A 27,266-nucleotide genomic window follows, 5' to 3' on the forward strand; every position below is an offset into this window, starting at 1 on the left:
CAGCGTGTGATCTATCCTGGAGAAAGTTCCATGTACACTCAGACCACTTGCTCCTTATAGAGGAGAACCTCTGCAATTGTGATTATCCTATTTGGGGTCTGCCTACCTCAGGTATAGGTCTTCAGTAAATACTGCATTTCTGCCCCTCTTACCTGTCTCATTTTGGTTCCTTCTTTATATCTTGAGTTGCAGAAAATCTTTTCTACTGGTCTTCAGATCATTCTCATCGATATTTGCTCTGTAAAGATGGTGTGGCCATAGGAGGAGGGAGCACAGGGTCTTGCTGCTCTGCCATCTTACTAGAAGGTTGACTTGTTTTGTCACTGTTTCTGCTCTCTTTTTAAAAAGTGACCTAAGGATTACAATTCTAGAAATTTGAAGTTTTACTGTATTTGAAATACTTGTCAATCCAGGATCATCATATATAGATCAAAACCTACAAATTGCTCATGCTCTCAGAGAAGGAAGAGAATGAAGTACTTACCTTAGAACCTGGCAATGAGTATCTCTAAGGTGAAGTACTCACCTCAGAACCCACAGGGCAATGGCAGGGAAGTGCACCTCCTCTTTGGCCTCCTCCCTGACCGTCCTCTAGATGCAGCTTCTATTAAAGGGAACATCTCACCTGGGACCCTCTGACACCACCTCTCTTTGTTCTTAGGGAACAGACCCCACACATGTTGGAGTTCACGTCTTTGGTTTATTCATTGAGGGGGCAAGGTGGAATCACAAAGAAAAAATACTAGAAGACTCGTTACCTTGTGAGATATGTTGTGATTTTCCTGAAATATACTTCTTGCCAACAAAGGTAATCTCCCAGATGTTTTCACAAAGTTCTAAACCACTGAGCTTTCCCTCAGTAGTACCAACCATTCCTTCTACTTCCCATCCTTATGATTTCACTAGGGAGATTCGCCAATATACTTCAGACTACAAGCATGTAAAATAGCCCCAAATACTCCTAAAACCTAAAATAGATGCTGTACAAACATCCAGTGTGATTTCTCAAGAATAGGTACTATAAAGCTATACTAGTGACTCTAAAAAATCAGGTATAATTCTATATGCATTTACATAACTGAATAATCACCTAAAAAATGTATTCAATTTATAACAAACTCCCCAAACCTAGTATAAAAGAAATGTGAGCCGCTGGCTTACTTGAACTGTGTAATTTGAGTATTTATTTATTTTTTAGATTTCTACTGAAAGATCAACTGTGTCTAAGCAGACAGAGCCAGAACTCTATACTTTTGAATGCCCGGTTTACCAGACACCTGAGAGGTCGAGTATTTTGACAGCTGCTGGTTTATCCTCAAACTTTTTAACATCTGTGTACTTATCCACAAAGAAACCTCCTAGTCACTGGATCACAATGCAGGTTGCACTGCTGTGTGAGGAGAATGAAAAATAAACTTCCTTAACAAACCATGTAATTGTTGACTCTAACCAGTTACATGCTTCAAGACATTCACATGTAGTCAATATCCTTCATGAAAAAAATCTGTGTGATCACGGCAGATTGGACAGCGCCATCTCTTCTATTTGTACGTGAAAACTTGAACATGTAGGGGAAGCTCCCAGCTGCTTCTATTCTAAGCAATGTCCCTGTGGCTGTGGGTGGGCTCTCCTCTAGGGGAGAGAACATGCCCCCAGAAAGCAGAAGGTCTGACTTTTCTGAAAGGGAAAGCCACGGCAACTAGCATGGCATTAGGGCATCTAATTCTTAGGGAATTTTTGACTTTAGAGTGATTTCTGCAATTACGTACAATAAAATATGTACGTGAAGAGTAGTTCTTTGGAATACTTTCCCAGGTGGCTCTGAGAACACAGAACATGACACTGTTGGCCTGACTGCAGACTTCTGAGACAAAAAGTCTTCCCTTAAAGAAATGATCTTGTACTGATTTCACCAGATTTTCTCTTTCCACTGAAAAACCAACACTGAGAATTCAGTGTCAAAACTGGATGAAAAATGTGACAATTGCATGTCAAAATGTGTTTCTGTAGGTAAGTTTTTATTATCGAGCACCAACTATGCTGAACACGCATAAAAATTCCTATGCCTTCAGGCCACCTATATAGCATGTGGTATATCAATCTTTATATATGAAGAAAGCGGTGCTCCTAGAGCTTGAGTTGCCCAAGCTCACACTGCCAGAAGTAGGGCTTGGATTCAAAGCCATGTTCGTTGTCACATTACCTCAGCAGTGGGCCCACTGGCAGAAAACAAATCCCATGTTTCCACAAATGAAGATCAAAGAATCCCTTCTGTCTGTAATAAGGGGGAGAAGAGGTTGTAGAGAGGGCTCACACCAGAACTAGACTCTAATAGCCATGAACAAAATATTAACATCTACTCACTTTTGTGTCTAGGAAACTACACTGAAAGTCACATTATCAAAAACATATACATTGAGAATCTAATTACATACAGTACTACAGAAAATAATTATAAAGACCTAGCCCCTGTCATTCAAGAATCAATAAGAAAATGACAAAATATAGGATTTTAACAACAGAAACAAGGTGAGGTCTTATTTGGTCCAGTGAATTCATTAAAATAGTTTTAGGAATTATCCATGATTTGCTAAAATAAAACAGTCCATGAGTTACAGAAACCACCAATAAGCAAACTCTTTTCCTCAAAGAGTACAAAAATAAGACCAAGAATCACATGATGTGATATTTTTAACTTACTTGGTTTTAGAGTGTATTCTGACACACCTACCTTCTGCAAAGTCATTTCACACTGAGAAGAGAGATAAAGAAATGGTGTCTGATCTCACTGACACACAAATGTCTCTCACATACATGTACTGGCTTTCAAATGCACTTGGGTGCATTTGTAATTAATACAAATTCATCTGAAAGTATTACTGAGTCTATGACACTTTTGATCATTCCTCTATTTTCTCAAAGAATAAATACTAAATCTATGATCACCATCTGCAGGTTGAGATCCTCCACTAACCCTTTTCAAGCTCTGATGTCTGAGAACCTTGATGCAAACTGCAGTTTGCCAGGGGTCTCAGTCTACCTTTTGGATTTCTCGTGGCCCAGGAGGGACCCAAAGGATCTTGGAATAAACCAGGGGTTGGGTGGGGATCTAAGGATTCCTGTTTTGGTCCCAACGATCCCAGAGTTACAGGCGGAAAAAAAGAGAGATATTCCGAAGTGGTCAAAGCAACATCTTTATTTTCAACTTTATTTCCAACTTAAAACTTCATTATAAAACTTGTCAAAAAAAAATGTCAAAAACAAATTAAAAACAAATTGTAGCACTGTGTTGGTAACACCGCTTTTTTCATTACCAAGAAAAGAATTAATGGTCCTTCTTCCTCCCCTAATGCTTCATTGGTGAATCTAGTATAGAACAAGCTGGGACAACATTTTCTGATGCCAGAAAAAAAGCATTAAAAAACTGCTTGCATACATCAGTACTAATAAACACTGACAATTTCACCAAAACCACATTTAAAGATTACAGGATGTGGAACACTTGAGCAAACCAACTTCATGATCACAGCAACACAAGCACAGTTATATACACTTCAAACTGCAGCACAGAATAAACGCTGCATATCTAAATGGCTCATATATAAAATGTATAATTGAAAACCCCAACATACAGACTATATTTATTAGGTTTGCCTATGTTTAAGATACTGAGAACAATTTAACTCTGAATATGAAAGCTCAGTGAATTTGCTGCTGTTCCATTATAGGACAATTAACAATGAGACTATATCAACTTAAGTAGAATTTAATGGCTAAAGCTACCTTATACACATCTGTTAAACTAAAAAATAATGATTTTAAACTATTCCCTTAAATTGCTTTTAGACAAATAGATTTCAAAAGATGAACACAACACTCCTTAACAGGGAGTAGAGTTCTGTAAATATAAAGGATATGCAAAATGCAGTATATACTGCATGAACTAACAGTAGCAAAAACACAGTTAATTAAAAAAGTCAAAAACATATAAAAATATTTGCCTTTCTGGAAATGGCAAATTTTTAAACACCAATCTGTGTAAAAAGGTTTAAATAGTGATGTTACTCCAAAAATATATATTTATTCTACTTTTCTATTTGCAACAGTTTATAAAGGCAAACAAACACCTGCAGTTGAGGTAGCAAAGCCAAATTCATAAACTTTGGATTAGGGAAAAATACCCTTCCTATGTTTTAATAGCGTCTTTCATACAATATTAAGTGAATTCTCCTTGTTTCAAAATGTTTAATTCACATGTATTACTTTACAAAACTTAATCAAAATACTGCAAATGTTTGTTTAAAAGATATTGGGTTGGATAAAAAGTTCGTTCAGGTTTTTTATGGAAAAACCCAAATGAATATTCTGGCCAACCCAATACTTAGTTCTGAAAATTATTTCACATTCAAAATACTATACAGAAAAACCTGAAGTCACTATATATTACATAAAAGCTATGTATTTACAGTTTCAAATGCAGTTTTAGAAGCTGAGGTTAAGCAAACCACTACTAATGGTCTTCACTAAACAGTGTCCACTATCGGTTACTCCCCTTCCCATACAGCATTGAACAGACAGTCGGTTTTTACTTTCAAATCACATAACTAGAAAATGATTTAATTTAAAGGGAAACAAATGAAAATTCTATCCCCTTAATGCAAGAAAACATAAGTGAACTTTAAAATGTAACAGTGTTTTTATTTAAGACAAAAACCAAACCAACTGGACAAAAGAATCAAAATTTGAAAGGTAATCAAAAATCCTGAACATCAGTATTCAGTGCATTTATAAGACTGTTTTTTGTTCTCAGATTTTTAAAGATTAAAAATTTCCTAAGTGCAAATTCTATTTATATTTTCCTTATGTTAATTGTTATGATTCAAAAAACATGGCTACAGGAAAAGACTTACTATTTGGCTCTATCTCTAGTCCTGCCTGAAAAAGAAATATACAGATTCTGTCAGTGCAATGAAAGAAGGTTCATTTTTTTTTTTTTCTTTTTCTTCTTTTTTTTTTGCAAACGGAAGATAGAACTGCAGGAGCATTTAGAGGGCGCCCAGAGCAGAATCAGTAGATGTAAGGGACTATGCGGTAGGGGACTCGTTGGCAGTACTTCTCCCACGCCAGGCCATACTTCTTCCTACAGTGGTGCTCGTCGCGGGCTTCCCGGTGCACCAGCAAGATGGTGAAATAAATCACGTAGAAATACGGCAGAATGTGATTGAAACCTGGGGAACAAAAGTAAACAGTATTACCTAGTATTTTTATTTTTCACTACACAACTACACAACATTGTTTCCTGCACTTCCCCAAATAGCCTAAAACTGGGGCGTCCCGTTATGCCATTTTCTCCAATAATGGGGGAAACAACTAAACCAGTTCATAAAATCCCACTGCTGTGTGGCAAGAGGTAGTATTTGAATTAAAAGCTATTCAAAGAAGAGTGATTAATCCATCCTAACAATCCTTCATAATCAGAACATCTGCCCTTCTAATTAAAGCAAATCTCTCCATTTCCTCCCCTCTGGTGCTCAGGGTGAGAACTGCTAGCCATCACTGCGGGGCAGGCAGAGCAGGGCAGACAGCACTGCAGGGTGTGGGCTAACCCGGACACACACAAAGCCATGTGTGCCTTTTCTTAAGAACCAAATTTTTTCAGAATCCATGTACAGCGAGTCATGAATAAAAGGTTAATTAATTCCTACATAGTCCGCTTAGGAAAAAAGCTACCAGACACAGTTGAAAACAAAGTTTTGCTTGCAGGATTTGAGAGTAAAACTTCATGCTCTGTGATTTCCTAATTCCCCTCAGACACAGGATGAATGAGGTGCTGGAGACAGAACACAGCACTCCGTCGGGGAACGAGAAACCCCAACCTCTAACAGAGACAACACCCAGACCCACAGAGGACAGACATGTGTGGGCGGCCTGGGAAAGAGTCCCATCAGCTCTCTTCCTGAATGCTTACCACATGGGAGGGACCACGCCAGGGCCATGATGAGATCACCCAAGTAATTGGGGTGGCGAACAAAACCCCACCATCCAGAAACAAGAAGATTTTTTCCCGTTGAAGTATGAATGGTTTTTAAATCTATACAGAAATTAAAAATACATGTTTAAGGATTCTAAGATAAGCAGATACATAAAATCTTTACATAATGCAAAAATACAATAAATATAAACCAATACTTACGTGCAAGCCTTGGATCAGCGGGGTTTTTCCGGAATGCATTTTTCTGAGAATTTGCACATCGGAAGATTACAAATCCGCATACTGTAATTTTTTTAAAATTTAATTTGTTAACAATTTACATATAATCTTTATTTTAAAGCATCTGTAATTTCATTCAGAAATGATTCCTGTGTTCCAAGGAAATGTCCAAAGTACAGAAGAGTCTGATTTCTTAAGAACAATTCAAACCCTCTCAATCTCAGGATGACAAAAGAAGATCCAGTCCTGATATCTCACTATCTTACAGCTTTCCTCATCTACCTGGGGACACCTTGAAGGCAAAACTAACAAATATGCATTACTATTCATGGTGCACCCATGAATAAAATCTACTGCAGCCCACATTACAATAAAATCAATACTGGAGTTCATCTGTTAGTTATGATATCTACGGACTATAACATGAATGCTTCATTAATAAAACTATAGCTCAGAATCTGTACCAGAACAATATGCACATAAATATTAACATATGCCAAATCCCACTGCAAGCCTCTTAAGCCGGTAGCTTTATTTCAAATTTCAAAATGTCAAAACTAAGAGGCCCTGACATATGACTATGTATCATCAGTCCTCAATAAAGTAGTAAAAAATAACTCTACTCCCCATTTTTAGCTTCACTGTAAAATAGACATAGCCTGTCTTGAATAACACACAGGGATGTGTTAACCAAACCAATAGTGAAATTAAATCTTAATTTCAACCAGAGACTTGAATTTTTCTTCTACCATAGATATTAGTGTAATGAAACTAGCAACATTTGAAGTTCAGTGCTCGCTTTCCCTGCCCTCCCTCTGGTGGATGTGTTTAACGACCAGTGTAACGAAAGAAAAAGCCCATCCTGAATCCAACCTGCTACCATCAGCCAAGCTGTACTCCTCACTCTTCCCCACCACCCTGGTCAAGCTGTTCCCTCTGTCCAATGTGTCTGTCTCCCCATGCCACTTTCACTCACCCAACAGATCAAAAACCACATTCTCCAGTAAGTTTACAGTGATATTTCCCAGAGAGACGTGCTCTCTACCTTAAACTCCCATCATATTTGCTCTAACAGTCCCTCCTCTAGACTCTTCCTGTGCCTCAATCCAGTGTCTGAGAGTGTTATTTCTTCTGTAAGAGCATAAGCTCTAGGAAGGCAAGACCATCTTCCTATTTTTCAAATTACTACCAGAAAAAGAGGGCTCTCAACAAAAAAAAGTGAACCATTACTAAAACAATAAAATTGTATTGTTTTTAACAATAATTGTATTATTTTTAAATAAACAGCCTCTTGATGAAAGTGAAAGAGGAGAGTGAAAAAGTTGGCTTAAAGCTCAACATTCAGAAAACTAAGATCATGCCATCCAGTTCTATCATTTCATGGCAAATAGATGGGGAAACAGTAGAAACAGTGGCTCACTTTATTTTTGGGAGGCTCCAAAATCACTGCAGATGGTGACTGTAGCCATGAAATTAAAAGACACTTACTCCTTGGAAGAAAAATTATGACCAACCTAGACAGCATATTAAAAAGCAGAGATGTTACTTTGCCAACAAAGGTCCATCTAGTCAAAGCTATGGTTTATCCAGTGGTCATGTATGGATGTGAGAATTGGACTGTAAAGGAAGCTGAGCGCCGAAAAATTGATGCTTTTGAACTGTGGTGTTGGAGAAGACTCTTGAGAGTCCCTTGGACTGCAATGAGATCCAACCAGTCCATCCTAAAGGAGATCAGTCCTGGGTGTTCACTGGAAGGACTGATGTTGAAGCTGAAACTCCAATACTTTGGCCACCTGATGCAAAGAGCTGACTCATTGGAAAAGACCCGGAAAGATTGAGGACAGGAGGAGAAGGGGACGACAGAGGGTGAGATGGTTTGATGGCATCACCGACTCAATGGACATGAGTTTGAGTAAACTCCGGGAGTTGGTGATGGACAGGGAGGCCTGGCGTGCTGCAGTCCATGGGGTCGCAAAAAGTCAGACACGACTGAGCGACTGAACTGAACTGAATAAATTTTTAAACAGGTGTTTTGTTCAAAACGATGTTTAAATAACTACTGAAGAACCCAAGGAAGAAGCATCCTTTCTCTTTGCAAGATGCAAGAATCTTTTATGACTTAACTCATCCATCACAGATTATTTCATACTTGAGCTAATCATGGCCATTTAAAAGGGCACGCTGTAAACATGTGATACCACAGTACAAAAGACTCAGTACACAGTATTTAATACACAGACTGAAATTAATACTCACGTTTCAGAGCAATGATTAGAGAAGCCATTGGCCAAGACAGTTCATTTGGATGACTGACTAAATAAAAGGCCTGAAAGCTGTAGATAAATGGAACCCACACCAAATCTCCAAAAGCCAGCATGAATCCAAATCCATCATGGATAATGTCCATGGTTGTCAATAATGCTTCCTAAATGGGTACAGAGAAGGGAAAAAAATGTTTTAAAGTTTAGGGAGAAAAGCTTCTATGTTTAAAGTATTCAAATAAAGTACTAATTTACAGTCAAATTTATAAAAAGCTAAAGGAAGGTGGTTGTTGTTCAGTCACCCAGTCGTGTCCCACTCTTTGTGACCCCATGGACTACAGCACACCAGGCTTCTCCACCATCTCCCGGAGTTTGCCCAAGTTCATATTCATTGCATCAGTGATGCCGTCCAGCCATCTCATCCTCTAAGATGAGACAGTACAGCAACCTAAAATGTTTAAAGGCAGGAGTGGGGATCTGTCTCCCTTGGCACAGGTATCACACTGAGTCATTCTGCTTCATCCTCTGTCACTCTAGCCACTCCCTCCACGATCCTGAACCACAGAGCTCCCAATGCCTCTTCTGCCTCCCCACCTCTGCCTGGAACACCCTCCCCCAACTGCAGCTGAAGCCTGGCCTGTACTGCCTTCCTCAACCCACCACTCGCTGAAGCCAACTGACTGTCCTGTAACTCAGCGGCCCTCTCTACTCGACTGGAAGATGCGGGGAGCACCAGTTTCCACCCCAGCACCGAGTACAGGTGCGCTGACCTAGCTAATGTTGTTCAGTCACTAAGCTGTGTCCAACTCTTTGTGACTCCATAGACTGCAGCACTCCAGGCTTCCGAACCTAACTTCTGAGCATAATCTAGCTTTTCAGGTAGCTTGTCCACACTACTCGGCATCATGGGAAACTGCCTGCTTCACTGCTCAGGGTAAACCAGGGCCTGAATGCACTCTCTTGTGGATCTGGCTGGCACGAGCCAGAAACCTGCAGGCCCTGGAAGTGGAGACGGCCCTGTCTCAGGGCATCCCTAACCTGCCTCAGACTCTAGTACTCAACACTGACCAGAAAAATTAGCGAGTATAATCTCTATTAAAGAATCAATGTTTTAGGTTAAAGAAAAAGAGTGAGATCTCCAAAATGTATTCCCCCCTCCCCAGAAAGCAAACAAAAAGACCACAGAACAGAAAAATGGATGTTACAATTTCCGGGCCTGTTGGGTCACCCTCTAGTCAACACGCCTATTCTTTTGCACTGGGGAGCAGCCAAGATAGCACACGAGGGATGACGACAGGGGCACATGCGAGTGGGCAGAGGAAGTGACAAGATACCAACACCTGGTGCCAGGAGGGGCGGGGAGGACCCCCAACCCCACCCAGTTCCCAGGGACTCAGAGGGCTGCAGGACAGAAGCAGAGGCTCAGAGGAAGGGTCATTCACATTTAAGTTCATAGTCTCCATTTCTCAAGGTGTGCCACATTAACACGCAGAGGAATTTCTATCACTCAATCAAATAAGAAAATTATTAAGCATCCGCTAACTAAACAGCAGCGTGCCAGATACTAAAGAAAACCACAAAATCAAGTTTCTTCTTCAAGAGGCTAACTATAATCTGGCTGAGACAGTGATGACTTATTTAAAAAATAACTTCCCAACTTTAATCCGCTACCCTGGGTAAAAAACTGCCGCAAGAGTTTTGCCTTAAGACACAATCATTTTTTGTTAATTAACAGAAGTCAACGTTTGTTTCAATCTCTAGAAAATATGAATTTCTAAGTCACTTAAAAAGTGACCTCCATGACAAGACAGAAAACTCGAAGGAAGAATTACTCATCATCAGATAGGAATTAAAAAAAATCATCTCTGAGGGGATAAAACAACAGAGGAAATATCATCTGGCTTGTAAAACATATCCTACCATCTTCTGAGCATCTATTTATTACATAATCAAAGAAAGACCTCCAACTGGCAAGATGAAGTGCATTTATAAGAGCTGGTGTTTTTTTTAACTTCAGAAACATGTTTAATTTTGAGTATTAAACATGGCTGAGAATTTTGGAATTTTCAGAGGACTCTGTATCAGATGCTCCCAATATCTTTGCAGTTTCCCAGGCTGAGCCCAGGTCCGCATTTAGTGGTAGGAGCTCAGTAAGAGTCCAAATGTGGCTACCTGTACTCAAGATCTGCTTACCTCCAAGAGGTCCTAATCTCCTCCCAAAGAAAAGGAAGATTATCAACATATCAATATCAAGTTCTCAAAGTCGCCTTGACTGAGTATAACCAAATAATACAATTTTTCAAAAACATCTTAAAGAAGGACTTTCTCTCAAAATGTCAACAAGGTGCCATGAACACTTGCTTTGGAATATCATGATGTAGGACCATCAATTTTGTTTTTAAAATTGAAAGAAAACTTAATTTAGAATTTGGAGGAAATGATTACAAAGATAATAGTAAATGATAAAACAGTTGTAGAACAGACCCAAAGAAGATACTGTTTTCAAGAGTAATATATTTTCAAGAGTAATATATTTAGATGAGACAGAGACTAGCAAACATTGCCAGTCTTCAAGTAGCAGAAAGAATTGATCCTGCATCAATGTATGAGAAAAGCCACATTAAGAGATCAGTGTCATTTAAACTGGTTTCCTCGGTGTATCATGATTTCTGATTTTATATCCATCTGATTAAAGTTATTCTTTGTATTCTGAAACACCAACAATAAAACAACTCCCCCAGTATTTAAGAACTAGCTGCTCCTTGATAATCCAAAAAACACTATCCTAATTCAATGACGCTTACTCCTTGGAAGGAAAGTTATGACCAACCTAGACAGCATATTAAAAAGCAGAGACATTACTTTGTCAACAAAGGTCTGTTTAGTCAAGGCTATGATTTTTCCTGTGGTCATGTATGGACATGAGAGTTGGACTGTGAAGAAAACTGAGTGCCGAAGAATTGATGCTTTTGAACTGTGGTGTTGGAGAAGACTCTTGAGAGTCCCTTGGACTGCAAAGAGATCCAACCAGTCCATCCTAAAGGAGATCAGTCCTGGGTGTTCTTTAGAAGGAATGATGCTGAAGCTGAAACTCCAGTACTTTGGCCACCTCATGCGAAGAGTTGACTCATTGGAAAAGACTCTGATGCTGGGAGGGATTGGGGGCAGGAGAAGGGGATGACAGAGGATGAGATGGCTGGATGGCATCACCGACTCAATGGACATGAGTTTGGGTGAACTCCAGGAGTTGGTGATGGACAGGGAGGCCTGGTGTGCTGCGGTTCATGGGGTCGTGAAGAGTCAGACACGACTGAGCGACTGAACTGAAGTGAATTCAATGATAGTATTTGATCCAACCATTTTCATCCATTAGAATCACTAAGAAAAGAAGGTTTATTTATATGAATCGGTCACACCCACTAATTCAAGATTCACAGATCTTAAATATCTAGCGGCTGACAGAGCAGCTGACACGCACGGACACCTACCACCTGTTAGCGCTCTCCGTGTGTCAGCTCACTGTGTCACGTGGACCCACGTTTCATTTAATCTTCATAAGCCGTGGAGGCAGGTTAGGTTCTCCTCACCTTGTGTGTAAGAATCTGAGGCTTGGAGGAGAAAAGTCACTCACCCACACCCAATGCCATCTGACTCCAAGGCTCTTAAAAATTACTTACCTCATTCCAGAGAGCATCTACCACGTACAGGAGCTGGAAACTGTTGACCAAAATCATTGCTAATGATGGAACAGCGCGATTCTGTTCCTTAATCTCAGCCAAAAGCATCACAAGGTTAATGATCACCTAAAACAAAAGGGGCAGGTACAGTTTCCAGAGAGAAAGGTGGTAATTTCCCAGCCGAGAAAGCTGCAGACACACCTCACTGAGAAGTCATCATCAGTGATGAGACACATCAATCCCTTGATAAGATGTACTGAGGTGGACACTTATTCTGTGGGAGTCTACACAACCTACTCCAATCATGAGAAAATGCTGGACTAACCCACATCTAGGGGCCCTCGTACAAAATAACCGAGTATTCTTCAGAAGTGTCAAAGTCATGAGAGACAAAGAACGACTAAGCAACCGCTGCAGACTAGAGGACACCAAATAACAAACAAGTGCACAGTCAGGCCCTGAAGAGAGTCCTGCAACAGGAAAAGGCCAACAGTGGAAAAACAGTGAAAACCTGAATAAGGTCTACGGGTTTAATTAAAACTACTATAAAAGGTGAATCTGTCATTCTTTTTTTTTTCTCTCTCTTTTTTAACTGCTATTCTTGATAACTATATTATGGCTCTGTCAGACACCAACATTGGGGAAAGTGATGTGAAGGAACTCTTACTTTTGCAACTTTCATACAAGTCTAAAATAAGGTAAAAGTACATTTTTTTAAAAGGAAGAAAATATATTTTTTCTTCATAAATTCATCTACACTATTATTTTCTTACATAAACACAAACTGATATAGTCAAAATAATACAAACTCTTTTAACCTATAACCTATAACTTATAACCTATAACCTATAACACAACATCTTAACCCTTGGACTATATTTAAAGTAAGAAAATATTTGAAGTAGACAAATTTATGGAAATTTATAATTATTCCTAAAAACATACCACCTATAAGCTCACTTCAAAACTGTCTACATTTCTTTCTAAATGCAAGACTAATTTGTACTACTGAACTGAAATTAAAAAAAAAAAAAGACATACCCATCCAATCAAGCCGGGACGCAATTCACAAAAGTACTTGAGATCAAAAGTACCAATCCGAGGGTTTAACTCCCGGCCAATGAAGAAATCATAGATGGCATTTCCTAAGAAGGGAAAAGTTTTTACCCAAACGGGATTCCAAACCCAACTATGAGACTTTAAAACCGCACTGCTGTCTACTACCCAGGGTCACAATTCAGTCATCTCCAACAGCCTGGCAGATAGTTGGGGAGGACACGCAGGGGACGCCGGCCCCATCTGGAAATATCCATGCTGCTACAGGAATGGGACCTATGGGGCCCAGATTCCTGGATTTTGAGGGAACTGGAGTTTTTTTTTTAATGTAGACTCACAATTTTTAAAATAAGTCATTTAATTTTTTTTAATGTTTTTAAATACTTTAGAATTGACCAATTTATAATCTCTATTATTTGATTTTTTTAAAAAGGATATGTACTGTTTCAAACAAAATATAACATAAGCCATAAATGGTTATAACACTAATGTTACTGAAATGCTGTAACTTTTTAAAATGTCTTACTGTCATCAAGTGACTAAAAAAGGAAGAAGAAACAAACAGGAAAGCATGAGGGGAGAATCACATTTTCTTCCTTTTATTTTTCTTAAAATTATTTTTCATCTTTTTTTTCCTATTTCTCATCTCTCATAAACTGAAGAAAGAAGAGAATTCTATGAAAGCCTAGAATTGGATGCTGAGGGGCCAGTGGGGGTGGGAGGGCACGTTCGTGGGAGGCGTTCATGGGACCCACGCAGTCTAACGCTGCTCACCAGAGCTGGCCGGCGACAGTTCATCCTGGGGCGCTTTCAAAGCCCTGGCATAGAGGTAAACACTCAAGCCCGTGGCAAAAAGAATGGCTGCAAGCGCAAACTGCAGGAAGTGACGGTACACATAGTAAAGCTCGACATTCCAGAAAAAACACGCTCCGACGAGTGCAGATGTCAGGATAAAAGCATAGAATCCTTTAAAGAAAAAAGCGGGGGGGTCAAAAAATTAATGTTAACCCAGGGTTCACAAGAGATTTATACCATTGTAAAATAATGCAACATTATTTGTTTAAGTCTTAGTTTCATTACCCAGGCTAAATATACACAAGTGCATGAACAAGCAGTGCCCCTGAGGTTAGCAGTCTTCAATACAGATGCTACATCTCCCATACAGACTTCATCAATAACAGTATGTTAATTAATAACATAATTATTAATAGGACTTAATAATGACATACTTATTTTTCATTGTGAACAGTCATCTGCTTTTAATTAAGAGAGAGCTGAAAAGAGGTGCACCAAAATTTACCATAAAAGAACCTCAAAATTCATATGGTCCAAACGCTCAGGCCCAAAGTCAAATGGCTAATTACTGACAGAGCTGGGCCAAACACACATTTTAAAGTGAGTGAGTGAAGACACTCAGTCGTGTCCAACTCTTTGCGACTCCATGGACTGTAGCCTACCACGCTCCTCTGTCTATGGGATTTTCCAGGCAAGAGTACTGGAGTGGGTTGCCAGTGCCTTCTCCAGAGGATCTTCCCAACCCAGGGATTGAACCTGGGTCTCCCGCATTGTAGGTAGACGCTTTACCATCAGAGCCACCAGGGAAGTCCTGGTGGACACATTTTAAAACCCTAGGGTAATCTTGGTTATAAATTATGAATATTTTTATCTGAAATAATTTATCAATAATGGTCTCAAAGGACCCTGAATTGTACTCTATCTCCCAAACACAGACCTCAAGACCCTGCCCTCAGAGAATGCCCCAACACGAATGCCCCCTCCAGGGCCGGGCAGGAGACTGAGGGGACCAGCGGGCTGGAGACACCAGGGAGGGATTGCTGGGGCCCAGAGACAATGTCCATTCCAAAGTAAAAGAGACCACGAGGCCCTATGAGAGGAACCCCTGTTCCAAGCTAGCCCTGGTACAGCTTAACAGAGAGAGGCTGAGTGTCTGCTTTTTCTTCTGACCCAAGGAATAGTTTTCCTTTCAGGAGTCGAGTGTCTGCAAAAACTGTCCTCTAAGTCATCAAATCACATTTGGATAAAAACAGTCTAACACAGAAAAGAGGTAGATATTATAAGAATTCTGAAAGGGGGGTGGGAGGAGAGTTTAGGAGGAAGGGGACACATGGGTGCCTATGGCCAATTCATGTTGATGTACGGCAAAAACCATCACGATACTGGAAAGCAATTATCCTCCAATTAAAACAAATTTTTTTTAATTAAAAAAAAAAGAATTCTGAAACCAAAGTTTTTGTAAAGTAAAACTGTCATCTCTAATTAACTATTTAAATCCATGTTTTCCACATATCATGTTTACTCTAAAGAGTAACTTTGTAAAACACTCATTTAATGCTCATAAAATTTATGAATATTAAAGAAAAAGAATGGTAGATGAAGCAGTTTCTTGCTCTTGCTCTCTCGCCTATGTGGATTAAATTATTCAAAACATCTTAGGACTCTCCTTAGTTTATAATGGTAAAATCTTATAATGCTAGCGTGAGAGTAATCAGATGAGGTAATTTTAAAAAGAAGGATCAAGCAAAACTGGTCCAGCCACTGCCAGCTCCAAGCCCAAGGCTACTGTGCTCAGCCTGGGAGGAGCTGCGCCTTCAAAGGGAAGCAAAAACAGAAAAGAAGAGCACTCAGAAGTAAATGGGCACCTAGAGAGAAGCCCACAAAACACAGATAGTGACAGAGCTGATGGCAAGAAGTGAACACCACCCATCCCTCCCCAGATTCAGCCTCACTGGGGAAACAAGGCATAGGACAGATTCTAAAGCTGGTTCCAGAAGCAAGGAATCCGGTCAAAGTAAGCAAAATATCTGACAGTAGCAGCAGACAAGTGTTACGCAACCACCATGGGTCAGGTGCTGAGCTAGGCTCGATGCTTTACACACCTGGCACAAGAGGCATCTTGAGTATCTCTGGCTTCCCCTCTGAAGCCCAGCAGAGGGATTTCAGATACAGTGGATGCTAGGCGAGCCACTGAAAAAAGCATCCGCAGTCAGACAGGTGAGAAGCGACAGGATTAAAACAGTCCAAGAATTAAAAATGATAATAATAATTCCCAAGGGAAGGAAAACAGTCTACTCAGTCTAGTTACAATGGAAAATCATTTAAGGATAACTACACTATATATATGCCTGGAGGAGGGCACGGCAACCCGCTCCAGTATTCTTGCCTGAAGAATCCCCAAGGACAGAGGAGCCTGGTGGGCTACAGTCCACGGGATTGCAAAGAGTCAGACCCAATGAGTGACTAAGCACAGTGCAGCACACTATATATACATTTATTTCTTAAGTTAATGAAACTTCATCAGTCTTTACATGGCAAAGGTGGGCTGATCCTCTTCCTCAGCACACACTCCTACCACAGGAGGGGCTGGATCAAGAGGGACAGGGCCCTCTTGTTGAGACGTTCAGTGAGACTTCCACTCCATCCACTCAGAGCTCCCCCTAATGAGCGCCTTCTACAGGCTAGTCACTCTGCTGATGAGGAGGATACCACAAAGACACAGCCAAATCCCAGCCCACAGGCCGCCTTCTCATGGGGAGAACCCCGTGAACAGACAAGCACACTGATGTCTGGAAGGCCTATCATAGAGGAAAATAAGGCAGGGTAAAGGAAAGAAAGGGACCTGAGGGCTTCTCTGAGCAGAGAGACATCAGAGATGAGGCAGCTGACACTGGGGGAAAGTTTTCCAGGCAAAAGCACTGAGAATATAGCCTAGAGATGGCCCACAGGCCAGTGGCCGGAACAAATGGGCAAGAACTCCCAAGAGCAGGAGTGGCCAGGAAGCCCACATCAGTGTAGGACTTCACTTCCTGGAGATGACTCAGGATGATAAAATGTTTATGCAAAACTGCTTCAGTGAATGATAAATGCTATTAAGAAAATAAAACTGGGGCTTCCCTGGTGGTCCAGGGGTTAAGAATCCAACCTGTAATGCAAGGGACACCACCAGTTTGATTCCTGGTCCAGGAAGACCCCACGTGCCACAGTACAACTAAGCCCATACACCATGACTTCTGAGCCTGCATGCCTAGAGCCTGGGATCCGCAACTACTGAGTTCACTCATTACAACAACTATTGAAGTCCACGCACCTAGAGCCTGTGCTCCAAACAAGAGAAGCCACTGCAGTGAGAAGCCTGTGCACCGCAAACAGAGTAGCCCCTGCTCACTGCAACTAGAGAAAGCCTGCGGGCAGTAACAAAGACCCACCATAGCCAAAAATAAATTAATAAGTAAATAAAAAGAAAATAAAACTGGAGAGAGGAAAAGAGTGACTGAGGGGCTTGTTACTCTACACAGCATAATTTTTACATATTGGCTGCAGGTGTGAGCAGTTTATTTGCATGCCCTTTAGACTACTAAGAAATAATTAACTTTTTACTGCTCTGGTGCAATCAGCTTTGATAGTTTAAGAGTACAACACCCAAAAGTCTGTGCTATCAAGTCATCAATTTGAGTCTTAAAAAAAAAAAAATTACCATTTAATCTGTACTTGAGTCTTCTTCCATCAGTAAGAGGTGTTCCTTCTACAACCTTAAAAGAAAAGTTTTTTTAATTAAAAAATTTATAAAGCATATCACTTTACCGTGTGTGTGTGTGTGTGTCTTGTAAAATCACCTAAATTTCAATATGCCCAACAAGGAGGATTGTCTTTTGGTAGGAAAGTTTAGTAACAAGTTTCAAAAATCTTTGCAGCATGCCCTTTGGTGAAGTAATTCCACCTTCAGTTTATCTCAAATACAAATCTAGTAGTGACTTCTCTGTGTACTCAGACTATTGCAACAGCCACCCTCCCCCAACCATCCCATGTCCCACCACAAGACTAGATGTGTTTTCAAAAACCTGTACATCTAGTTGATCTCTAGCTCAAAATCCTTCAATGACTCCCCACTGCTTACAAAGTGGAGAACAACTCCAGCACCTCACACTTGTGCAGTCCTTTCAATCAGGTTCAACCCCACTCACCCAGTTCACTATGGCCCATACAGTTGATGGCAGGAACTCATATACTTTCTTGCTCTGCTATTTATAAATATATGCTCACCCAGTTATTCAATCATTTCATGTGATTCTTTTATCTCCAATAAGAGACAGTGAGTATGTTCACTGGACCACTGTATCTCTTCATGTGGATCACCCACGGCATCCCCATTAAAAGGTACTCAAGAAACACATGTGAATGGGATGAGTTAAAAAGTTCACATGCCCAATGGCAACTAAATTTTACTCCCCAATATTCAGAAACAGCGAAATTCATTATAAATTATACTAATATGGTATCATCTGTCTTCGGCCAAACTACTATACTCTTTCATTACCTGTGAAAGGGAACCCAGTAGAAATGTAATGTCTGTTTGAGATCACAGGATTAGCAAAACCACAGGCTAATTTCAAATGATTCTTATCTATTAAAGGTATCTAACAACTCCTGTGTTTGGTTTTAGTCTGTGAAATACATATATATATAAGTAAATATATATAAACCCCATCAAAACTGCTTTTCTCAATAAATATTATCTAGTTGACCTAACTTTACTTAAGTTTATCTGAACTTGTGGTTTTTACTGTAGACTCTTATTACAAAAATACCTGAAAATTCACATCACAAGAATACCTGAAAATTCACATCACAAGAATCCTCTCTAAGGCCACTGTCATGGTGAGGTCCCAAAGTATTTAAAGTTTGCAGCTCTAGCCTCCTATCACTGGCATTCTCCATTCCCAATAAAACTGATCCTTTCGTCTACAGACAGTTGGCAAACCCGCAAAGCCCTAAGAATAAGATCTTTAAATGAATTATTTATTCATTAAGGAATCTCATGTTCCTTTAAATATATCCAAGTAGAGGATTCTACTGAAAAAAAAAAAAAAGACTATACTCAGCAACGAAGACAAGTTTTAAAGACACTGCATGAGATCAATGGTCCAAACAACAAATTTCTGAGATGAAAATTTAAAAACTTATCATATTTTAAAAAGTAAAAGAAGCGGACTAAAGTCCATTGAGCTCAGTACCCTATCAGCTGATAATTTAAAATTCTGCACCTGAAATGACATATGAGGAAACTTTTTTCTTCCCCAGAAACCTCTGCTATTATTCGGGCTATTTTGCAAAACAGCTTATTCTTTTCTACTTGGTTTGGAAAGTTACACAAGAACCCTTAATCAGATTCTTAAAGTTCTACTTGATAAGCAAGTGTTACAGAACACAAAGAGTAAAGGTTTAACAAACGAAAATTTCTAAGCTTGGGTGGTTGTGACCATGGACAGCTTTTAACCTTAAAACTACTATCAATATCTTCACATAAACATGGGAATGGAAGGAAGACCACCTCACTGCACTGCGCCCCACCAACACAACCTTACCTTTCCAATCGGCAGTAAGTGGAACAGAGCCTGAAGGAGAAACCAGAGGAGGTAGGCCCCAAAGACTCTGGTTTCCCATAAGTCACCCAAAGCTGGCAGAGGAGGCGGGAAGTTCAGAAGACTGGGCTCTTTCTGCTTACACATCAACAGCAACAGGAAGAGGAAGGCCGGCATGCCAAGCATGATGAGAAAAACACCTGTAAATAATCAGTGAGCATTCAAGGCTCTTATTTCAATCCAGGCTAGTTTATTCTTTTTCAAGAATCACTTGAGTTTCTAGTGAAGGTCAGAACTCAAGTCTGGCTAGCTGTTTGAAACCAACGTCTAATGCTCCATGAGATAGTCCGCATGTCCACCTGTTACATCTTCTGGGAAAGCAACCACAGGCATAAAAGTAGTAAAAAAACAGCACACATCCAGAACTGAAGAGCTAGATTCCACCTCAGAAACCAACCTCTAAAACATTCAAAATCCAACCACAATGGGAGTAGATATGTTGAGATTCCAGCAATCTGAAGACTGAACATCTAAAAACTATCTATTGGTCTAATCTTTAAAAAACAGAAACTTTATATCCCTAAGTTTCTAATAATTAAAACAGTATCACATTCAGGGCTTCCTTCATGGCTCAGCGGCAAAGAATCTGCCTGTCAGTGCAGGGGACGTGGGTTCAGTCCCTGATCTGGGAAGAGCCCACATGCCGCAGGACTAGAGCCTGTGCCCTAAAGCCCTGGAGCTGCAACTACCGAAGTCCATGCCCCTTGAGCCCGTGCTCCGCAGCAAGAGAAGCCACCGCAGTGAGAAACCCAAGCACGGCAACCAAGAGCTGCCCCTGCCCACCACAACCAGAGAAAAGTCTGCACGGTGATGAAGACCAGTGGGCCAAAAATAAATAAGTAAAATTATTTAAAAAAAAAAAAAGTATCACATTTATGTAGCATGTGCACAGACTGTTAAGCAATGCTGGATACCGCCTAGAGTTACAACTTATAAAATACACAGCAGTTAAGCCATGCAGAATTTTGAACCACTTGACACCAAGAAGTCCTTTCTTGGTATAACCTCATAAAACCTCACCAACTCCACCCACTTAATAACTCCGTCTCTGAATGCTTCAGATCTTTGACCCTCAAAGGCAACCCGTCTAGCAGGTAAGGTAGACACCATGACCCCACTGGAAGCATGCAGCTTATTCCCAGTGTTACTGCCAAGCAAGGCCCTGGCACCATGGTCTGATTATTAGCAGATTTCCCAATCACCAATCGTTCACTGTCCTTCCTACATACAACTATCATACCAACCTTCCCTTCATCACTTTACACTTCTTTGCTCAAAAACCTATGAAAAGATCGCTAAGAGTTTTACATACAGCCACAAGGGCACCCTTTCTCCTCTATGATAACCCTCCCAAATACTCCCACTCAGGCCTTCGTACCTGTTGTTCCTCCTCACTGAAAATTCTTTCCAGGCTCTTGCCAGGCTCACTCCCTGGCTGCCCGCAGATTTCTTCAGAGAAAGGCCTTTTCTGCTCACTTTACAGCAATGACCACTCGCCCACCCTTCCTGCCCTCCCCAGGCTGATTCTGATGCCTACCAGGCACTCCTCCGAACTCCAAGTCCTTTGACTGTGTGGCTGTCACTTCAGAGGTTCTCAACAATGCAGGTCTTTTTGTGACAACTATTTCTTCCTTCGACTCTACTTCTTTTAATTTGATCTCGTCTCTTCTCGCACGAAGGCTATACTGTGTAGGTATATAACTACTCTCTTGTGACAAGTGGAATTTTTCCTATTTAAAAAATAAAAAGTATTAAGTATCTAAAGTCAATAAGTATCATGAATGCTACCACATTAACTAATTCAGTATCTTAATATAGCCATATAAACTAATAAATTTGTTAAATTACACTGTCTTTTTTTTTTTTAACTTTTTATTTTGTGTTGGGGCACAGACGATTAACAATGCTGTGATCGTTTCAGGTGAACAGTGAAGGGACTCAGCCATGCATCATATACACATATCCATTCTCCCCCAAACTCCCCTCCCATCCAGGCTGCCACATAACCCTGAGCAGAGATCCATGTGCTATATGGCAGGTCCTTGTTTGTTGACCATTTTAAATATAGGGTGTACCTGACCACCCCAAACTTCACAACTATCCTGTCCCCCCAACAACCACAAGTTCATTCTCTAAGTCTGCGAGTCCCTTTCTGTTCTGTAATTCAGCTCATTTGTGTCATTTCTTTTTAGATCCCACACATAAGGGATGTCATACGATACTTCTCCTTCTCTGACTTCACTCAGTATGACATCCTCTATGTTCAGTCTTAATTCAAGGACAGAATTTTAGAAAAGATTCTAAGGAAAATGATGGTTTTCAATGTGCTTCTTTAGAGAAAGTCACTTTAAGAAAAAGATGGCCCAAGAGGAGGGATGAGCCACGTCATACCTGTGTGTGTTTGTGAGGCATGTCATTCCTCTCAATGAGCTCGGGCTCCCCATTGTATCTGTTGATGCTGTTTCCAAATGGCTTCTAAGTTGAAGAAATTAAAACATTTTAACCATAAGAATGGCAATTTAGTAAAAGGGAACATGATGGCAAAAATTCAGTGTTGTGAAACCCAGCAATAAAACCAATCAAAGATTTTCACAGTCTGAACTCAGCCTATTTCAGCCTATTTTTGCTAAAAATGAGATGGAATAGAACTGACTAGAATTTCCCAATCTTAAAAGATTGGCTCTCAGAGGTTTCTATTGCATTGGCAAAAGAGTTCATTTGGATTTTTCTGTAATATAACGTTTTTCATAAAATGTTTCGTCTTTTAAACAAAATTAGACTAAATCTTGTAATTTCACTATTCAATAACAGATGCTCTAAATAATAGGAAATGAAGAAATAGTGGGTACTTTCAGAGTACTACTAGTAATCTGTGAACTGTCTATTTTCTCAATTTCATCTACCTCATTTTTATTTAACCTTACATTTTCTCTCCCAACCCACTCCAGTACTCTTGCCTGGAGAATCCCATGGACGGAGGAGCTTGGTGGGCTACAGCCCACGGGTTGCAAAGAGTCAGACACGACTGAACGACTTCACTTTCACTTCACTTTCTCTCCCTAATTCTCTTTTCTCAACTCAGTCTCTTTCCTTGAATGTCATTCTCTTTAAGCAGTGGAGGGAATTTCTTATTGATGGTACAAAAGGAAGGACTTAAATTTACAAAACATTTTTCAGGCAATGTATGGCTGAAATCTGTAACTTTGCTTCTTTAAAGTCACAGACAGATTATACTGCTAATAAAGCAATAGGAGGAAAACAAATTAAAAAGATAAATATATCTTTTGAGGGGCTAGCTATCAGAAGACAACATTAATAGAGGATCAAGTTCTAGCTCAAATCAAGGTCTAACTGAGCAGTGACAGCATTCAACATATACTTAAGTTTATCAAAGTGCCAACGAGCCACTTAGCAGTGGTTTTGCAAATGTCCAGCATGTGACCCACAGCAACCACAAGTGTAATCCCGTAACTTAGCCAGTCAACTGACCCTAAACTATAATGACGGCAAATTGATAGGGTATCCACGCTGAAGCAAAGTAATGCAAATAGTGCAATCAGGAGTCCAAAAGAACAAGGATGACATGATGTCAAAGCTACGTGCAGTCTAAGTACGGTCTTTCATGCACATCACACCATCCTCAACTCAGCAATGAGTCCGTGGTGAGCCCAGGGCTCAACTGGTGAAGAGCAAAGCTAGTCTGTAGCTCTTGGGTCACCAGGACTGTAAGGAAGTTACACTGTAAAAAATATAGTAGTCATTAAAAGCTAAAAATGACATGTGACAGAAAGCATACATTTGTTCCTTACCCCGAGTCATCTGACTAGTAAAGAGAGCCACTGACAAGGTTCAAACTCACTAATAATCATCAAAGCAATTTAAAACAGTGAGTTGAAAATCTCTGATGATCATATTGGTGAAAAAAAAAAAAAAAAACTAATAACTATTATACTCAGAATGAGAAAATAGTCATTCATACCCTACCTGAACTGGTATAAACTTTCTTGAAACAATTTGGCAATATGCAGTAAAAGCCTCAAATCTACTCTATCCATCTGACAGAGCAGTTCCACTTATAAGATTTTATCCTAAGGATATATCAGATGTGTAAGAATATTTGTTTATAATAATTAAAATTTAGAAAGAAAAAAAGCTAAATGCCTATCAACAAGGGTGCTAACAATTACGTTACCTCCATACAATTTATAGTAAATCCAAACAATACTATACAACAACAAAAGTGATGTAGGAAAATATAATAGACGGTTATTCCAAATATCTTAAAATTTTTAAATCTGACTACAAAACACTATGTAATAATCCAGTTTTTTAAGGTTATTAAAAATCTGTGTGCATTTTATCCAGGAAAGAGATAACATTAAGTGAAGAGAGTAAACAATAACATTTATTCAATTCTGTTTATTTATAATTTTGATTTGGTCTATGATCCAAATTATTCATTGTGCAAGGTCCTACAGGCTCTGCATACCCTAATATTTCCAACCTTGAACTGTGAAAGTAATTCAATTAAAAGTGTCATCTTTGAGTACAGAAGGTAATTAAGTACAGTGATACTAAGCAAGAATGTTTTTATACCATATATTATGTCTCATTCTTTTCTTTTAATTTTTTAAATTTATTTGTCTCATTATTTTCTACATGAACTTTTATTTACGATAAAAACTTAGTTCAATCTATAATTTGCATCTATTTAAAATTTAAACACTGCTTTTTTTCTTTTAAAACCACAATATTAAGTAACACTCGAAACTTAAAAACATTCTTTTTCACGGCACTTAAAAGCATTATACCTTCTATTCTTCCAAACATTCATTTTCTAACGTAACCTTTCCAACTCACCACCTTAGATTTGATGTTTCCCTGACATTTTAATATTATTAACTGCAGATCACATGCGGACACATAAAGGGGGAGACGTGATCTGGGCAGACTAAACGCTATCTGAGACTGGAGGGCTCCCAAACACACGCACCAGCACCAGCGGAGTCAGTTTAACTTCCAACATGTCTTTCCTGGCTTCCTTCCTTGCTTCCTTCAGGTCAGCCTGGTACGATGCTGAGGCGGATCGGCGGGAACCTTTTGGGAGCCGGCCAGGGGACCGGGAGCGAGACCTTGAGCGGCTCCCCCGGCGTCTGGAGGGAGAACTAGAAGTCGAGCCACTTTTCCTTTGCCTGAAGGAGGTTAAAGGCTAGAGAGGGAGGAGAAGGCAGAGCTTCAGCGTTTAAGTCAAAACACATGCAGACCCACGCTGCAAGAAGGGAGCAATGGCGGTGATTGGCATCAGTGCTTCTAAAGTCACTTCAGGAGCTCATGGGAGCAGAGCATCCATCCAATGAAGCCAGTGACAACTGTGGCAATGGCCCGTCTCTCCTGAGGCCAAGGCACCCTTTCCACTCCTAACTCTCCTTTGATGGTACTGCCATGAAATGCCTATTCTAAATCAAGTAGTTATATATTGTCCCAATAACATATACAAGGGATACAATAACATTGACTCAGACTGAGATGGGAACTTCCCTGGCAGTCCAGTGGTTCAGACTTCGCCCCTCCTGATTCAGGAGGTCTCGATCCCTGGTCAGGGAGTTAAGATCCCACATTCCTTGCGGCCAAAAAACCATAACATAAACAGAAGCAATATGTTAACAAATTCAATAAAGACTTTTAAAAATGGTCCACATCAAAAAAAAGAAAAGAAAATCTTTAAAGAAAAAAAGACAGATGATGGGACAAAAGTAAAGAGCACACAAAAAATAACAAGAAAATCAATCCCACCGTTTCACTCCAAATAAAACAGTCAGATTTTTTTAAAAAGTCCAAGACTGGGTTACTTAGTAATATTTTACCCTGCCCTAACCTACTCCAAATGTTTCCAGGGATCTAGGCCTCAAGGAAGGCAAACTACCCCCCAGTCCAAATCCTTCCCACCCACTTTGTGTGGTCCCAGAGCTAAGAATGGCTTTACAGTTCTTAAATGACTGCAAATAAACTCAAAAGAAGAATGAAACTTGGTGGCACATGATTATCTGAAATTCAAAGTTCAATGTCTGTGAATAAAATCTCATTGAGACACTGCCATGCCCAGACCTCCTCTCACGCTGCATGAACTATACATCCCACAGTGCCTCAGACATCTGCAACCTGTCCTTTTACTCAAAACTGTCACAGACCCCTGGTCTACAGCACTCGAACTGTGGTCCATAGGCTGTGGGCTCGAGATGGGTTACTGATCTGAGACAAGGAATGAAATTGAGAAGAAATGAGTAGAAATTTTTATAGCATTTTGGCCAAGTCAATTTATGTCTATTGAATCTGAGAATTAAAAGTCAGGGCTTTTATTTTGTACTTTTTTTTTTTCAATTGCCTAGTAATTATGATATATCAATAAGTACTTATATACCATGGATCAGATATTTTCAAGCTCAGGTCCTCCAGATAAGTTGAGAAGCCCTGGGCTCAAATCTAATGAATGTCACTCTCCTGATTAAATCTCAGTGTTTAGGATGAAGCCCAAACCCCTCCAGTTCTGGTTCCTTCTTAACCCTCCTCTGGCCCTTGTCCACCACACCCTTTCAGCACTGGTTGTCTGTGTCCACCCCCACCCAAGCCTTTGGCACACAACCCACTGTGGAAGCCCCTGGCCCCATCACCTGAGTTTCTCGATCTGTCTTCAGCACTCAGCTCTGAAAGCCTGCCCCAAAACCCCAAGCCCTTCCCTATTCTTGTTATGCTCCAGTACCACCCATGACAAGCTGTCACAGAATGGCAGAGTGCATTAAACCAGAGAGAGTGTGATCTAAGTGTCTGACTTCAGCAGACTGGGAGCTTCTGAGGAACACAGCACTGTGCCTCATTCATACACTTCCAGAGCCAAAATCAGGATATGACCCAAAGCAGGAGTGTGAGAGCCAGACCTCACTGCTCTAAGCTTAAAAACCACACCTACCAGGATTTCCCAATTATTATAAACATGGTCTATAAACCAAGGAGCGCTTACCTTGATATCACTCTCTTTCAATTCAAGTTCAGTTCCATCTTTGTATTTCACGTTGTAAAGCTGGGAGTTGCTGTCATGGCTCAGAATTTCTACTTCATAATAAAGCGAACTCCCAGGCCATCGACCTCTTACCACCTCACCATCGGCAAATTTCCTACTTGGCATTTTCAAAAATCTGTCTGAATAGTTTAAAAAAAAAAAATAAGAGTCTGAGCATATACACATTTGTCTTTTCTCATTAAACACTAAAATATAACTTTCCAAAATGTTTAACTGGTCAAGACTTTCGGGCTAAGCCTCTGGAGGAAAGAGTGTACAATTCCTGTTTCACAGTTGAAGCTTAAATATGTTAACTGTTTTGTCCAAGGCACAGAAAGACACAACGTGAAGTGGCAGAGTCAGGACACAGAGGTTCTTCTCTCTGCCTCACCATATTTCACTGGAAATCACTCTATACACAGCAGTGTTACTGAGGATTAAATATGACAAAACAGAAAGGCTCAGATGATTTGCACCATGCAAAACACCACCCACCTACAGTGACCACACTTCTTTAATTAGCAAGGCACAATCTCACAAAGTACACATATGTTCTGATTTATAAATCTA

General features: G+C 40.0%; 2 protein-coding genes across 4 annotated transcripts in view; one reads left to right on the plus strand and one right to left on the minus strand.

Annotated features, from left to right (window-relative positions):
- Window positions 1-1,431, plus strand: part of DNAH14 (dynein axonemal heavy chain 14) — a 394,303-nt gene extending 392,872 nt beyond the window's left edge. For both annotated transcript variants that reach the window (XM_061382365.1, XM_061382363.1), the window contains 2 exons: window positions 662-808; window positions 1,199-1,431. In XM_061382365.1, coding sequence (XP_061238349.1) covers window positions 662-808; window positions 1,199-1,414 — 363 coding nt within the window. In that variant the 3' untranslated portion in view covers window positions 1,415-1,431. The remainder of the gene's footprint in view (window positions 1-661; window positions 809-1,198) is intronic.
- Window positions 1,432-3,181: 1,750 nt separating this feature from the next.
- LBR (lamin B receptor) overlaps window positions 3,182-27,266 on the minus strand; it is a 28,229-nt gene continuing 4,144 nt past the window's right edge. For both annotated transcript variants that reach the window (XM_061382366.1, XM_061382367.1), the window contains exons 2-14: window positions 26,658-26,836; window positions 24,636-24,851; window positions 22,034-22,117; window positions 21,180-21,372; window positions 19,586-19,782; window positions 17,698-17,752; window positions 13,980-14,171; window positions 13,191-13,294; window positions 12,150-12,275; window positions 8,468-8,636; window positions 6,194-6,274; window positions 5,969-6,091; window positions 3,182-5,228 (exon numbers count right to left, since the gene is read on the minus strand). In XM_061382366.1, the coding sequence (XP_061238350.1) occupies window positions 5,068-5,228; window positions 5,969-6,091; window positions 6,194-6,274; window positions 8,468-8,636; window positions 12,150-12,275; window positions 13,191-13,294; window positions 13,980-14,171; window positions 17,698-17,752; window positions 19,586-19,782; window positions 21,180-21,372; window positions 22,034-22,117; window positions 24,636-24,851; window positions 26,658-26,822 (1,866 nt within the window). In that variant the 5' untranslated portion in view covers window positions 26,823-26,836 and the 3' untranslated portion in view covers window positions 3,182-5,067. The remainder of the gene's footprint in view (window positions 5,229-5,968; window positions 6,092-6,193; window positions 6,275-8,467; window positions 8,637-12,149; window positions 12,276-13,190; window positions 13,295-13,979; window positions 14,172-17,697; window positions 17,753-19,585; window positions 19,783-21,179; window positions 21,373-22,033; window positions 22,118-24,635; window positions 24,852-26,657; window positions 26,837-27,266) is intronic.

The sequence above is a fragment of the Bos javanicus genome, chromosome 16 (genome assembly GCF_032452875.1).
Source record: "Bos javanicus breed banteng chromosome 16, ARS-OSU_banteng_1.0, whole genome shotgun sequence".
NCBI lineage: Eukaryota > Metazoa > Chordata > Mammalia > Artiodactyla > Bovidae > Bos > Bos javanicus.